General features: G+C 39.6%; 1 protein-coding gene across 5 annotated transcripts in view; it reads left to right on the plus strand.

Moving 5' to 3' along the window:
- The window catches only part of LOC117545743 (voltage-dependent calcium channel subunit alpha-2/delta-1), a 111,900-nt gene that overhangs the window by 45,583 nt on the left and 53,300 nt on the right, over window positions 1–13,017 (plus strand). For all 5 annotated transcript variants that reach the window (XM_034215683.1, XM_034215681.1, XM_034215682.1 and 2 more), the window contains exon 4: window positions 6,148–6,207. In XM_034215683.1, coding sequence (XP_034071574.1) covers window positions 6,148–6,207 — 60 coding nt within the window. The remainder of the gene's footprint in view (window positions 1–6,147; window positions 6,208–13,017) is intronic.

Here is a 13,017-nt window from a genome sequence, read left to right on the forward strand (position 1 = left end):
CTAGTGGAACTAATATTGTATTGCTTTTTTATAATTACTGTCATTGAGACAAGATAATTAGTGACTTGTTCTTACACCAGTTACATTCTCAACCACTATCTTCAGGGACATTGTTGCTTTCTGCCCCTGTTGCTCACTGTTTCCATCAAGCCTTTGAAAAAGTGTCTTTTACCTTTTGCCTTATTTCCAGCTTTTTAGATTTACGATTATATTAGCTTTAGTTACAATTTATGAAGTCTTTATTACAAATCCCTTCTTAGGAAATGGTCCCTGTATCTTTTTCCTTTTGAAATAGAAGATTATGACGCTCAATGTTTGTGTTGTAGGAGTAATCCAACTGATTCCCTGCGAACTCTGACTAGGTGACAGACTATAAATTCTCTGAAGTGGACAGTCTTTAAGATGTGAGCCAAAGAGAGGAATGAGACTGGAAGCAGCTGTAGATTTACTGATCCCAACGGAGGGTTTGGCCTCTGAGAGAAGTCATGTGGAGCCACACGTCTCTCCCTATGGGCTCTCACGGCTGTAGATTCCTTTACTCTTCTTTGTTTCACTTCCTTTTCCTCTCATCCCCCCTCTCTAGTCTACTGTATCTCTCATGTGTCCAGCTCCTGGCCTTTTGCCACACTTCTGTGTCAAACTGGAATTTCAAATCAGACTTTCTTTATCTCTCCTGACCTCTGTCTCACTTTTATTATGCTCCCTTCTTTCTCCTACTGTATCACTTTTTCCTCTCCCTCCACCTCTGCTCTTTTGTATCACCCCTCTCTAACACTATTTTCCTCAATTTAATTCTGTCCTTTCCATTTCCCCTCTTCTCGATTTCTTGTTTCTCCCAAGTGTCTCTTGTTTCTGACGCATCTTTTTTTTCACTACTCTACTCCTTATTCACACACCTTTACACAGGAAACAAAATAATGCATTGCTGGATAAAGCTCCCATCATATCTCTCTTTTATCATCCCACTGCTCATTTTCCTAAGCCACATTTAATGAGAAATATGTATACTGTGATTGTGCTGAGTCTGAGTATTGTTACTTTTTCTCTGGACTGTCCTTTCTGGTAATCCATCTGCTCACAATAAGCCTTTTTCTCTTCCCTTTCAGACTCTCCTCTTTTATTTTCCTTGTGCTGACCCTTCACATCTCCCACACTTTTACTTTGTTGTCATCCCTTTGAGTTTGGACTAATTATGGGGAAAAAGATAACCAGCGTTCAAATGTTGCGGACATGTAAGAAACAAGGATGGGAACGATGAGACTGGATGTGGGTGTTAATGATCTTTTAGACCGTTACTACTCTTGTGGGTATTGCTTTGTTGTCTGGGAGAGAAGGCAGTGTGCTCTGAATGGCCCATTGATTTCAGGCGTGTGGAGAATTTGACACACACACACACACACACACACACACACACACACACACACACACAACACACACACACACACACACACACACAACACACACACACACACACACACACACACACACACAACACACACACACACACACACACACACACACACACACACACACACACACACACACACACACACACACACACACACACACACACACAGGGAGTCTGGGAGGCTCTGTGAGGTTTAGCAGAGCCTGTCTCATCTTCCCTGTCTATCCTTTAAGCTGTGCTCTGCTTTCTCACTAAATGCACGGTGGGCTGCTGGGCTGCCCTGGCAGAATGACAACTAAGACTGGTGAGAGCAGGGCAGAATATCTCTCTATGGGGCTAGTCCAATGCAATCCAACACTCAGGCCAGCTCTGAATGTTTATGTGCTCTTTATGGCTGCAGTGTAATGTTCTCAAATATCAATGTACATGAACAATAGATGGTGCATTACATTAGAAGTATTATGATACAGATATGGCCTTATTTGTCAGTTGGAATATAGGCCCAACAGTTGCGGTTGTCATTAGGCTGTTCTCATGTTCAACTAAGACTAAGATAAAGCTAGCCAACATGTATCAGCAATGCTGCCTGCAGACATTTTGTGCCTCGTAGTATTAGATTTCATTATCATGAATTCCTCTTTTCTCGTTTTTCTCACTGAAGCACCTCATTCCAAAACCACTCCACTTCCCCACGTCCACAGAACCAATTCCCAGTCTCTTCGTATTCACCCTCCCCCCCCCCCCCCCCCTCATTAAGGCTGAAGGGGAGCTGTGGCTCTCATAGGGACTCCAGTGGTCATCCAGTGACAGAGTAGACTAATTATGATGTGGAGCTGGGATATCTTTACATTACATTACATTGCATTGAGCTGACGCTTTAATCCAAAGCGATTTACAATTCGACCAAGAAGATACAAACTGGAAGAAAACAGAATCATATAAGTACATCAGGTTTCATAGAGCCAAAACATTTCAAGTGCTACTCAACTGGCTTTAGATAAGCCAGTCCTTTATTAGTATATAAGTGCTTTATTAGTCATTTTATTGCTCGAAGTGGAGTCGAAAGAGATGAGTTTTCAGTCTGCGCCGGAAGATGTGTAAGCTTTCTGCTACAATAACAGAGAGGGATACTTATGAGCGGTAAGATCAAGCACTCTACGGCAAGTGTGTTTTCCACTGCCATTAAATAAACCGTTGTAGTGTTACATTTGGATGTTTTGACTGATTAATGCTGGTTTCTGATCAATTGGCAGAGAGGCAACATGCAAGGCCTCCGTAATGAACTGTTATGCCAGTTTGAGAGGAAAGCTGTCAGGGAGCGGCCTCATCAAATCAAAGCTCTGAAGCTTAGTACGTATTTGATTCTGGTGTTGCTTTCTTTAGGAAGTAACATGTTTGACAAAGAGAGAGATAGAAAGGGATAAAGAGGAAAAGGGAGAAAAAAGAGAAGGTTAATTAGGTATCTTTCCTCACACAACCCTCCCCACCCTCCCCCATATCTCCCAGAGGGGAGAGGAGCCTCGTCAAAGCCCTGTCATGAATTTTTAACAACCCTGTCGGCCTGCTATCTTAGGAGCTGTGTGTATCTGTGTGTATTGCATGTTCACATACAGTAAGTGTGTGAGGAAGAATATATCTATATATTGACCCAAAATCCTGTAGTCCAATATTCTCCACTAATGTCAATCAAATTGCTAGAGCATTACGCTTAATGTATAGTATAGAACAGCTGTTGATTAAGCTTCTGGATCATATCATTAATAAAATCAAGAAGTTATAAGCCATATGTTTATGCACTGCTTTATGAGTGTGTTTATTCATGCATTTGTAGTGGTACGAAACTATCTTTATGCATTTAGAATATTGAACATGGTAAAACAATCTGTTTTTCAAGTGTAACATTACCGTGATGATACATTGACATAAAAAGAGCTTCAGCACTTAGCACTTTTAGCATAGCTATGAACTGTTTTCCCTCAGGTGCGCTCATTATTACAGTCTTAAATATGATCTTGTCTTCTATTTTCTCATGAAACACTTATGGAAGAATAACCAAGCTTTTGTTATGAACGTCGTCAAACTGTTAACTGTTTGATTCAGACGCAGATCTCTAGAAGGAATCAATGAAATAGTCTTAACACTTCTAACGTTTGGTCAAGGAAGGCCTCATCGTCAGGCATTTGATGGACACAAATATACATTTAAAACATATGTTTCAGTACTTGATGCAGACAGTTATGGAACTTGTTATTTTCGCACATGACGAAATGGTGTGTAATAACTTCATGGTCACTATTTTGTTTAAGTGTGTGTGTATGTGTGTGTTTCTGGCTTGATGGGGTGTATATCTAGCTGCTGACAGCCAGTGCAGAGGAGGTGGAAGCAGGTCTGGAACAGAGCCCAGGACTGGAGGCCAAAGGGATGGGGCTGTTGATCAAGAATAGAATCATTGCCGACAGCAGACACATGGTCATAGACAAACACATTCATACCCATACTCACAGTGAAATATACTAAAAGTAGCATCCATCCAGTTACTGCTTCAGATCCAATATGACGTTTGTTGTACTTCCCTGCAAGCACAGTCAGGCAGATAGGAATCGGATGGAAATTCATCCATAAATACATTTAACTGTCATGAATTATAATTGCATCAATTATGTCATGGTAGGTCACTTGCACTGCTTTTGTGAGGTAAGTCAGTGTGCCAGACAAATGGGTTTATTTAAGGGCAGTGCTTCCCTCCACAGTCTTGTCATTATCGGTACAGTTTGAGGAGGGCAGACCGGGGCCAGACTAACATTTGACCTGTGTGGATTTGCCTGGGTGAATATACACACTCAGTAGTGTCAGTTGTGTTTCTCTTCCTGCTGTCTGCCTTCAAATCTCCTTGTTTTTCTATGGTTAATGTTCAGCACTGCAAACACTTCCTATTTGAGTGAGATAATATTCTATTTATTCTAAATACATTTTAATTGTAATTTATTTTTCAATTCAATTAAAATGTTCTAGCCTAACAATTACTCTCATTCTGGACCTGATCTTGCACAGAATATAGGTTTTGTTACAAATACTGCAATTCACATCCTAATCAAACAATCAATTGATTTTCAGCCAACAAAAGTCAATGCAGATAATAATATCCAAATCAACAAAGATGCAGTAATAGTGTAAATTGTAGTTAAAATGTATCCACTATGATGTCCATTTAGTGGATCGGTGATACATCAGAATTGCCTCCAACATAAAATCTATACTTTTTCACATTTTCACAATTACAACACTCCTTACAGTAGATGTTACTTAATCTTCCCTGGTTATATTTACTAGGCAAAGATCTCTGACGGACGGATTGACATATTTTCCTGAGCTGTTGAGCATTTCTAGCGTCTGTGGCCCTTGATAAAACTGTGTCGCACTTACAAGCGATAGTCATTGTATAGGGTGATACACTAGTGTCCACTGTGGTGGATGATGTGTAACTATACAATCAGAACCCATTCACATACAAGAACATGGCTTTGAATAGCTGTCTCTGCAGTGACCACTATGAGTGAAAGGAATCTAGTCGGACTTGTTAAAGTATGGATAGGACTAACTAATCAATACTGTTGAGGTTATGGCTTGGCATGGTTCCTTACAGGTACTGCCTGTCTGAATTTTTTTTTACGGCATTTTATCAAGTGAAGCATTTGCGTGTTTTAAGCGTATATCTAAAATGAACACGTCGAAACGGTGTATTTGCAGTGCATTTCAGTGCACTGTGCATTAGTGTCAGAGAATATTTTAATCCGATCTGTGTGTTTAGAGGTTCTCAGTCTTTCTTATAAACTGTTGCTTAACAGACGTGTGCTTTTGTTGAGTTGCATGTGATCCTGCGTGTAACTTCAGGAGGACACAGGTCAAGAGGTCCTCTGCCTTCCTGTGGGTGAGGGGTTTGGGCACATGAGGAGTTGCAATACAAAGGTGCCTTTGTTCCGATGTCTGGTAATGATTAGGGGAAAGGCGGGAATGTAGGTCCCTCCTCTTTTTATGTATAGATCTGTGTTTCTGTCGTCCTTTGTCTTCAGAGTTGATTTGGTTGCTCGCATGAAAGTGTGAATTTACCTTGTGAACTCTCCGGCTATATTCTCTCTCAATAAATATCAGTGTTTGACTAAAGACGATCCAGCTTCCATCATTTCCCGAGCATTGGCTCTGCATTGCTGCACAGAAGTTTTCATCACAATTAGTAGTGACATTTTTGAAAGATCTTTTTGAAATGCATTTTCAATGAGGAACTACTCTTAATTTGAGTGTGTGCATGTTAGAGATACGTGTAGAGCATTTGTCAGTTTGATTACATTTATATCCCCCTGTTATTTTATCCATTGTGATTGACAGCCTCTCAGTTGGTAATCTATTAGCATTTGACTTTATTCACTAATCTACTGTTTCTACTTTCTCTTCCTTTTTCTTTTGCTCTCATTTTCACACACAAAAACACTACTCTTTTACATTACAACCTTTTTATTCTGCTTGTACAATACTGTGGTGTGGCCTTTAGCAAACAGTGCTGTAAGACCCTGATAGCCCTGTGGTTTTAGATTATAATTACTTCTCTGTCTCCTGAATGTTCTCTTTCGTGCTTTTTTACATACTCTTCTTTGCTCAGGTCTTCTATAATTAGACTGATGCCGTGCAGGATGCGTGCCTTGTGCGATTTCCAATCTAAATCCCTGTCATATTTCACTCCCCAGAAACTGGCCACAGCTGCTGAGAACTTCCAGATGGAGCATGACTGGAAGGACGAATTTGAGGTAACGGAGGGAAATGAAAATACAGACACACATCTACATAGGCAAATGTTTTACTTATGTATTTGTTTTATGCGTGTGCATTATGAACTGTATGTTTGTAAAACAAAGGGAGAGACATGAACACAAACACAGTAACTACCAATCACTAAATCCGGATTTACTGGCCATAAATTCTAGTCATACATTACATTACATTACATTACATTGCATTTAGCTGACGCTTTTATCCAAAGCGACTTACAATAAGTACATTCGACCAGGAAGACACAACCTTGAAGAAAACAGAATCATATAAGTACATCAGGTTTCATAGAGCCAAACATTTCAAGTGCTACTCAACTGGCTTTAGATAAGCCAGTCCTTTATTAGTATATAAGTTAATAATAATAATAATTCTATCGCTCGAAGTGGAGTCGAAAGAGATGCGTTTTCAGTTTGCGCCGGCAGATGTGCAAGCTATCTGCTGTCCTGATGTCAATGGGGAGCTCATTCCACCATCTTGGAGCCAGGATAGCAAACCCACGTGTTTTTGCTGATGGGAACTTGGGTCCCCCTCGCAGCGAGGGTGCAGCGAGTCGTTTGGCTGATGCAGAGCGTAGTGCACGCGCTGGGGTGTACGGTTTAACCATGTCCTGGATGTACGAAGGGCCAGATCCATTCGCAGCATGGTAAGCAAGTACCAGTGTCTTGAAGTGGATTCTAGCAGTTACCGGAAGCCAGGGAAGGGAGCGGAGGAGCGGAGTGGTGTGGGAACATTTAGGAAGGTTGAAGACCAGACGAGCCGCTGCATTCTGGGTGAGCTGCAGAGGTCGGATGGCACATGCAGGTAGACCAGCCAGGAGGGAGTTGCAGTAGTCTAGGCGTGAGATGACGAGAGCCTGGACCAGAACCTGCATAATAGATTCAATCTGTTTATGTCCGTGTCATTAGCAGTTATTACAGCGTCATTACTAAATGTGTTTATTGCATTTTATACACTGTGTGGCAGACACTGTGCTTTCTAAGAATCACAGTGGCACACAAACATAACGCAGAGGAAAGCGGTTGTAAGGGACACTTCTGTGTAGCAGCAATGCAGTGGGAGTCACCGACTCAGGAAAGAGACACAGGAAGAGAAGGAGCTTTGATGTCAAACACTGATGGTTTATTTGGAGCTTCGGCCGGAGAACTCACATCACAAGTCACAGCAGCCACGATCTGACTGCACGGGAGAGTTGCCACGTCAATTCTGGCGCGCCTCTCTCTCGTTAGCCCATTTAACTGGTTTCACAGAGAGTAATCAACATATTTTGATAAGATAGCTTAGACAGTTGGGCACACTGAGTTACTTGCGTCCGTCACTTATGGCCTCGAAGATTTCATACCTTGGAGTCCACAAACAACAAAGAAGGAAGTGTCCCAGTGCACCCACAACAATAGACCATCTGTGACCTAGGGTTGCCCGGTCACAGAATGGGAACAATAATATTATGGCTGAAGCAGCCTATCTCCTTAAAGGAGATAACAGATGTCAGGATTGGTCATGTACGTCATATCTAGGAGTCTAGGACAATTATTTCCCTAACAGTCCTCTCTTTTTATCATTTATGATAACCTAAAAAGTTAAACATTAGTCTAATAATAATTTGGTCAATAATTAAATCAATAGGCGTCTCTAGATTTGAGTGTGGTCTCACCTTACATTAATTACATCACAAAGTAGAATAAGATTGAAACATTCAATCACAATGATTGATACAGCCAATCATAATAGGAAAAATCATCTCTCATCAGTGTTTGATCATCTTTCGTCAAAAGCACAATAATGAACACACATAAAACACAAATGCATAAATAGCTAAATATTTGTTTAAAACTAATATCCTTTATCATTTACCATTAGTCAATTTCACTTATCAAACTATAAAATCAAAACCAGCTTGCCGCTTTAAAGATTTACTTCAAGGCAATCACTAGTCAAAAGCATTTTAAAACTTAGGATCCTAAGAGATCCAGCTAAGGTATACAATTCACAGTTGTGATTTTATCAATCTGTAATCTGCAAAAGTGTAGTGTCCTCAATTTTAGGATTACTTTTACGTTTACTTAAATACGCTTTAGTCAAGAGTAAGGCACTTAGTCAAATCAATACATTCATTTTAGTCAAGTACATTGTTAAAAATCTGAAAAGGAAAAGTTTGGCAAATATTCAAAGACTTTTGTAAAAACCTGGAAAGGAAGGATTAAACATTCTTAAAACTTGAATTATTACATTTGTAAATGCTACCACTGATCTGTACCAAATTAAGTCTATCAATTATTCCTATTAGCCATACTTACCTGAGCATCTACTTATGGTACTTGGAAAGGATTATTCTGTGTTTATCTAATGTTGAATATAGAATATTAATTTCTTTAAATTATATTTCTCTAATTTGAGGATCAAATATGCTACATAATTGTTATATGAAACATTATAAATATTTGTTTTGGGCCAAAACTGAAATTAATCCAGTACTTGAAACATCATTGTAGGTCTTTCTATGCATGGATAATACATTAAAGAGTAGTGTTGTTAAGCCTGATTGCTGGACGATTAAGGATATCTGTGATCATAGTAGAAATATCTTATTATTCAATACTTTATAATCTGAAAATATTAATTAATTAATTTTGTTTAGTGCGAAAGTGTAATCTGATCCGGCAAAAATATATTAATCACCACTATTCAACACATGTCTGGTCATTGGAAATATAAAAACAGTCATTAATTGTACATCTGTAAACATCCAAGATATAAAATCAATTCAAAGTTCATCTTTGTACGAGAGCTGGAAGAACATGTCCTTCAGTCTTTCTGACTCGTTCTCCTCCTCTCTTTATGACAACGAGTGTCTGGTGTGTAAAGGCATCCTGATACTGTAGATTAGCACTGAGGTGCTGATTGGCTCAAACTCTTGTTCATCAGAGCGCCATATTTCAACCCCCCAATTGCTCTGCTTTTGTGTGGCTCATTCAGTGAGCACTGTAGTTGATCCCCCAGTGAAATGGAGGCCTGCATTCCTTCTGCTATCTGCTTGAGAGCAGTGCAACTGCGTATTCCAAGTGGCGCATCCAGGTGTCCCCCCCGTGATGGGAGAGGTTAGGAAGACATCAAACTCCTCCAAGAAACAAGGAACCTTGTATGAAGCCTCTGAAGCCCTCGCTCGTCCTGCAGGGTCGTCTGCTTGAGCCCACCGAGCAGAAAGATGAAGAAGCATCCCATCTCATCAGAAAGTTGAAGATTAGAATCCTCTCATCTCGAACGACCTCGTGCCTCCTTGCCCGTGGCTGGGGGTGCCCTCTGCAGCCGGAGAGTGTGACCCTCTCTCTCTGACCCTTGGCCTTCAGAGCTGTCCTAGTTATTGGGTTAACACTTGATAGGGATGTTTTCCTTTTTTAAAGGTGAGCTAGTCCCTGTGGATATAACCCCTTCTCAATGATTCTAAATGTTATATTAATTCACCATTTACCATTTGATAAAATATTAGTTTATCAGAAATATTTTCTTTTTTCTCTTCCATAAAACAGGTTTGAGAAATAAATGTTCCAATATAAAATCAATTACACAATATAATTGACTCTTCCCTCCCTTTTCTTACATATGTCACATATTAAATAATAACTTAGGAGTCTATTTAAGCATGGTGTAGTTTATAATCTATTACTCGAGAAGACTCAGTATCACCTGTGTGCAGCTTGCAAAAAAAAACAATTGTGAGAAACATATATTATGCAGGAAATGTATACCTTTGTTGAAAAACAAAGCATATCTGATTTGGGAGGAAAAGCTTCATCCCCCTTAACATCTGAGTTATTACTGATGGCATAGCATGAATGATATTGGGTGTCTGAGGGTGTTATTACTGAGAAATGTCAAACAAATTCAAAACCTTACATTTGAAATCAGGTTTGCATTCCTCCACTTAAGGTGACGTTATCATTGGAAACAATAAAAGCTAATTGTTTTGACGTAGAATCTATCAATTGAATCGTTAGAGCAGAACATAATGGTTGTATTGTAGCCTGAGTTTCGTGCAGCCTCTAGTTTTTTACCAGGTGGACACATTGTCTATATAATGTGAATACATGTAGAACTAAGAGGCCCCTGACATTAGGCCTATTTTAAAAATAGTAGGGGCTTTTAACAGCTTGCCAACTTACATGCATCCTCTGTATAGCAGTATGAATAGCCTTAAAAAAAACAACCCACTCTGCGGCAACGAGAGTCATGTATCTGAACCAAATGCCCTAAGTGAAGCCGTTAGTCCCATCTGACTGACCCAAGGGTTGGTGCTGGTGTGACAGGGAGGCTTCCAAGTGTTCAAAGCAGATGTCAAGCTTTCAGTTCATGGCTCGGTGGGGGGGAGCAGACCCACGTGAGACAGTATCAACGGCTGTAATGTTCAGTTTGAGGAGCGTCATTCTCTCTGGGAGCAGGAAATGGTGTCCATTCTCGGACCAGACCATTCATGTAATTTCATGTAGAGCAGCCATAGCATCTCTGTGACTGCACTCAGCCGGACTGTAGCAGGGTAGAACTGGGTGACTCTTAGTGAAGCCGTCCAAGGCCATAGACAAAATGGAACCACGTACCAACAAAAGGGACACAAGGTCATCAATGTCTCTCTTTACCATTGGCCTAATTGCACAACAAATGAGTGGGAAAAAAAAATGTGGAACACTAATCCATCATGTGAAATGTTGAGTTAATCTAAATAATTACTTATGGGTTGAAATCAAATTAACATTAACATTAGAACTAAAGTCAGTCAAAATTGGACTTTGCACGGATCAGAATCTAAGCAATACACCATTTTCCCAGCTCTGTAATGAAAAGGATAACAAGATTAGGTACATTACAGGAGTGTTAAAACACCCAAACATGCACACGTATCTTATTCTAGTAGAGATTAGAGGACAAGGTCTAATATTGTGAACAAAATGATCAAGTCAAAGTTAATTTATTTATTCTATGTTATGTACCACATTTAATTTAATAATTAATCTTGAATTACTAATAACTTTAAAGAAGGCAACAATTTACAATTTGGATAAGGTGAATACTTATCCAAAGTGTGTGTGTGTGTGTGTGTGTGTGTGTGTGTGTGTGTGTGTGTGTGTGTGTGTGGGTGTGTGTGTGTGTGTGTGTGCGTGTGTGTGTGTGTGTGTGTGTGTGTGTGTGTGTGTGTGTGTGTGTGTGTGTGTGTGTGTGTGTGTGTGTGTGTGTGTGCTTGTGTGCTTGTCTACCCAAGGTTTAAAACATTTGGGACAGCAGTGAGAATGTTATGAGAACCAATATGTTGCTTAGACTAAACTCGAAGGAAGCTAGACTGGAACATTTTAAATAAATCAAAACACTTACACATTAATTAAATACATTTGACATTTAGCTCGAGCTGGGTTCAATACCTTTCTTTATGGTATTTAAAATTAGGCTCGAGTAGAACCCCTGGATTTGGCTTGCAACACAAAAGTGATACTGATCTCTGTAGGACTTGGAAGTGTCATGATTCAAAGTGTGGGCCTGTGAAAGAGAGGCCCTTGGAAAACAGCATCTATGTTTTAACTGTAATTACTTATTTTAAAGAGATTGCAACATTATACTTTTTAAAGAATTGCTCAATTAATTTAACACATTTATTATGCACACAATAAAAACGTCAACAAATATATTGATCCTGGCTTAACCAGCGACCTTTACTCTGTTGTTCATAAGCTCGGTTTCAGAAAACTTGTCAGTAGTTTAACAACTATTTTAATTTTAGTAATGTCTATTGACCAATTGGTTGATACGAGAAATAATTTGAAGCAGTTTAATAAAGAATGTTAAACTATTTTTAAAACTGTAATTGAACTTCAACTTATATTAATTATCTGATTCCAGTGGCCAGTTGGAACAGATAATCAACAAAGTTTCCATTTTGCAGCTAGTTAGTTAGCTAGCTAGTTCTGTCTTATCTGCTTTGTTTCGGAATGTGTTCAATACATTACGTTTTTATTCATTATTACCATAGATTTTAAGAATAAATTAAACAAATAATACAACATTGACCTAAAAAAACAGATTTTGCACCCTGATCTCCTCAGGCAGGTCTTTACGACCAGCAGTGATGCCTCTGAGGGTCTCGGGCGCAGGACGGGGCATAGGGTTTATACAAGGTCACAAAGATATCTTAACATACCAGCAATACCATTTAAGAATGGATTCTTAAAGCAATATAATCTTCTTTTCTTACACTCTTTTGCTATTTATTTTCATTTTGCAGCACATTTATACTACCAGAATTTTGCTTTACATCTTTATATTATTTATTTTTCTCAAGTCATTTACTTTTGGTGAGATAACTAAAGTTTAGTTCATTTTACCCTGTCTATGGACTGATTCATTATTAGTTGTTACAAAACATACACAAGACGGCGGGTAGACAAACCAATATAGACCCCCATACAAACAATCAGACAAACAAACATGAACTCGTAATAAACACCAGCGTGACAGCAAAGCTCATCCAGCTCAATTTAGTCCGAATTAAGAGGTTTCAGAAGGGGTGGGGAATTGTAGATGGGGCGCCTTGACTCGCACGTCCACCCTTGTATACAAGTCCTAGATCGGTGCCTGAAAGCCGTCCACGAGCGATAACTAGCTTATCCTCTTGCGACACCTCTTGCGCCACTAATTTCTAGTGGCGCTGTGCCCCCCCCCGATCGGAGCCCACAGACTTTTCCCTCTTCCCTTTCTCTCCAACAACAGCCCAGTTGACTGTAGTCCGACACGACCAGCCTATACAC

Source organism: Gymnodraco acuticeps, unplaced genomic scaffold, assembly GCF_902827175.1.
Source record: "Gymnodraco acuticeps unplaced genomic scaffold, fGymAcu1.1, whole genome shotgun sequence".
NCBI classification, from domain to species: Eukaryota; Metazoa; Chordata; class Actinopteri; order Perciformes; family Bathydraconidae; genus Gymnodraco; species Gymnodraco acuticeps.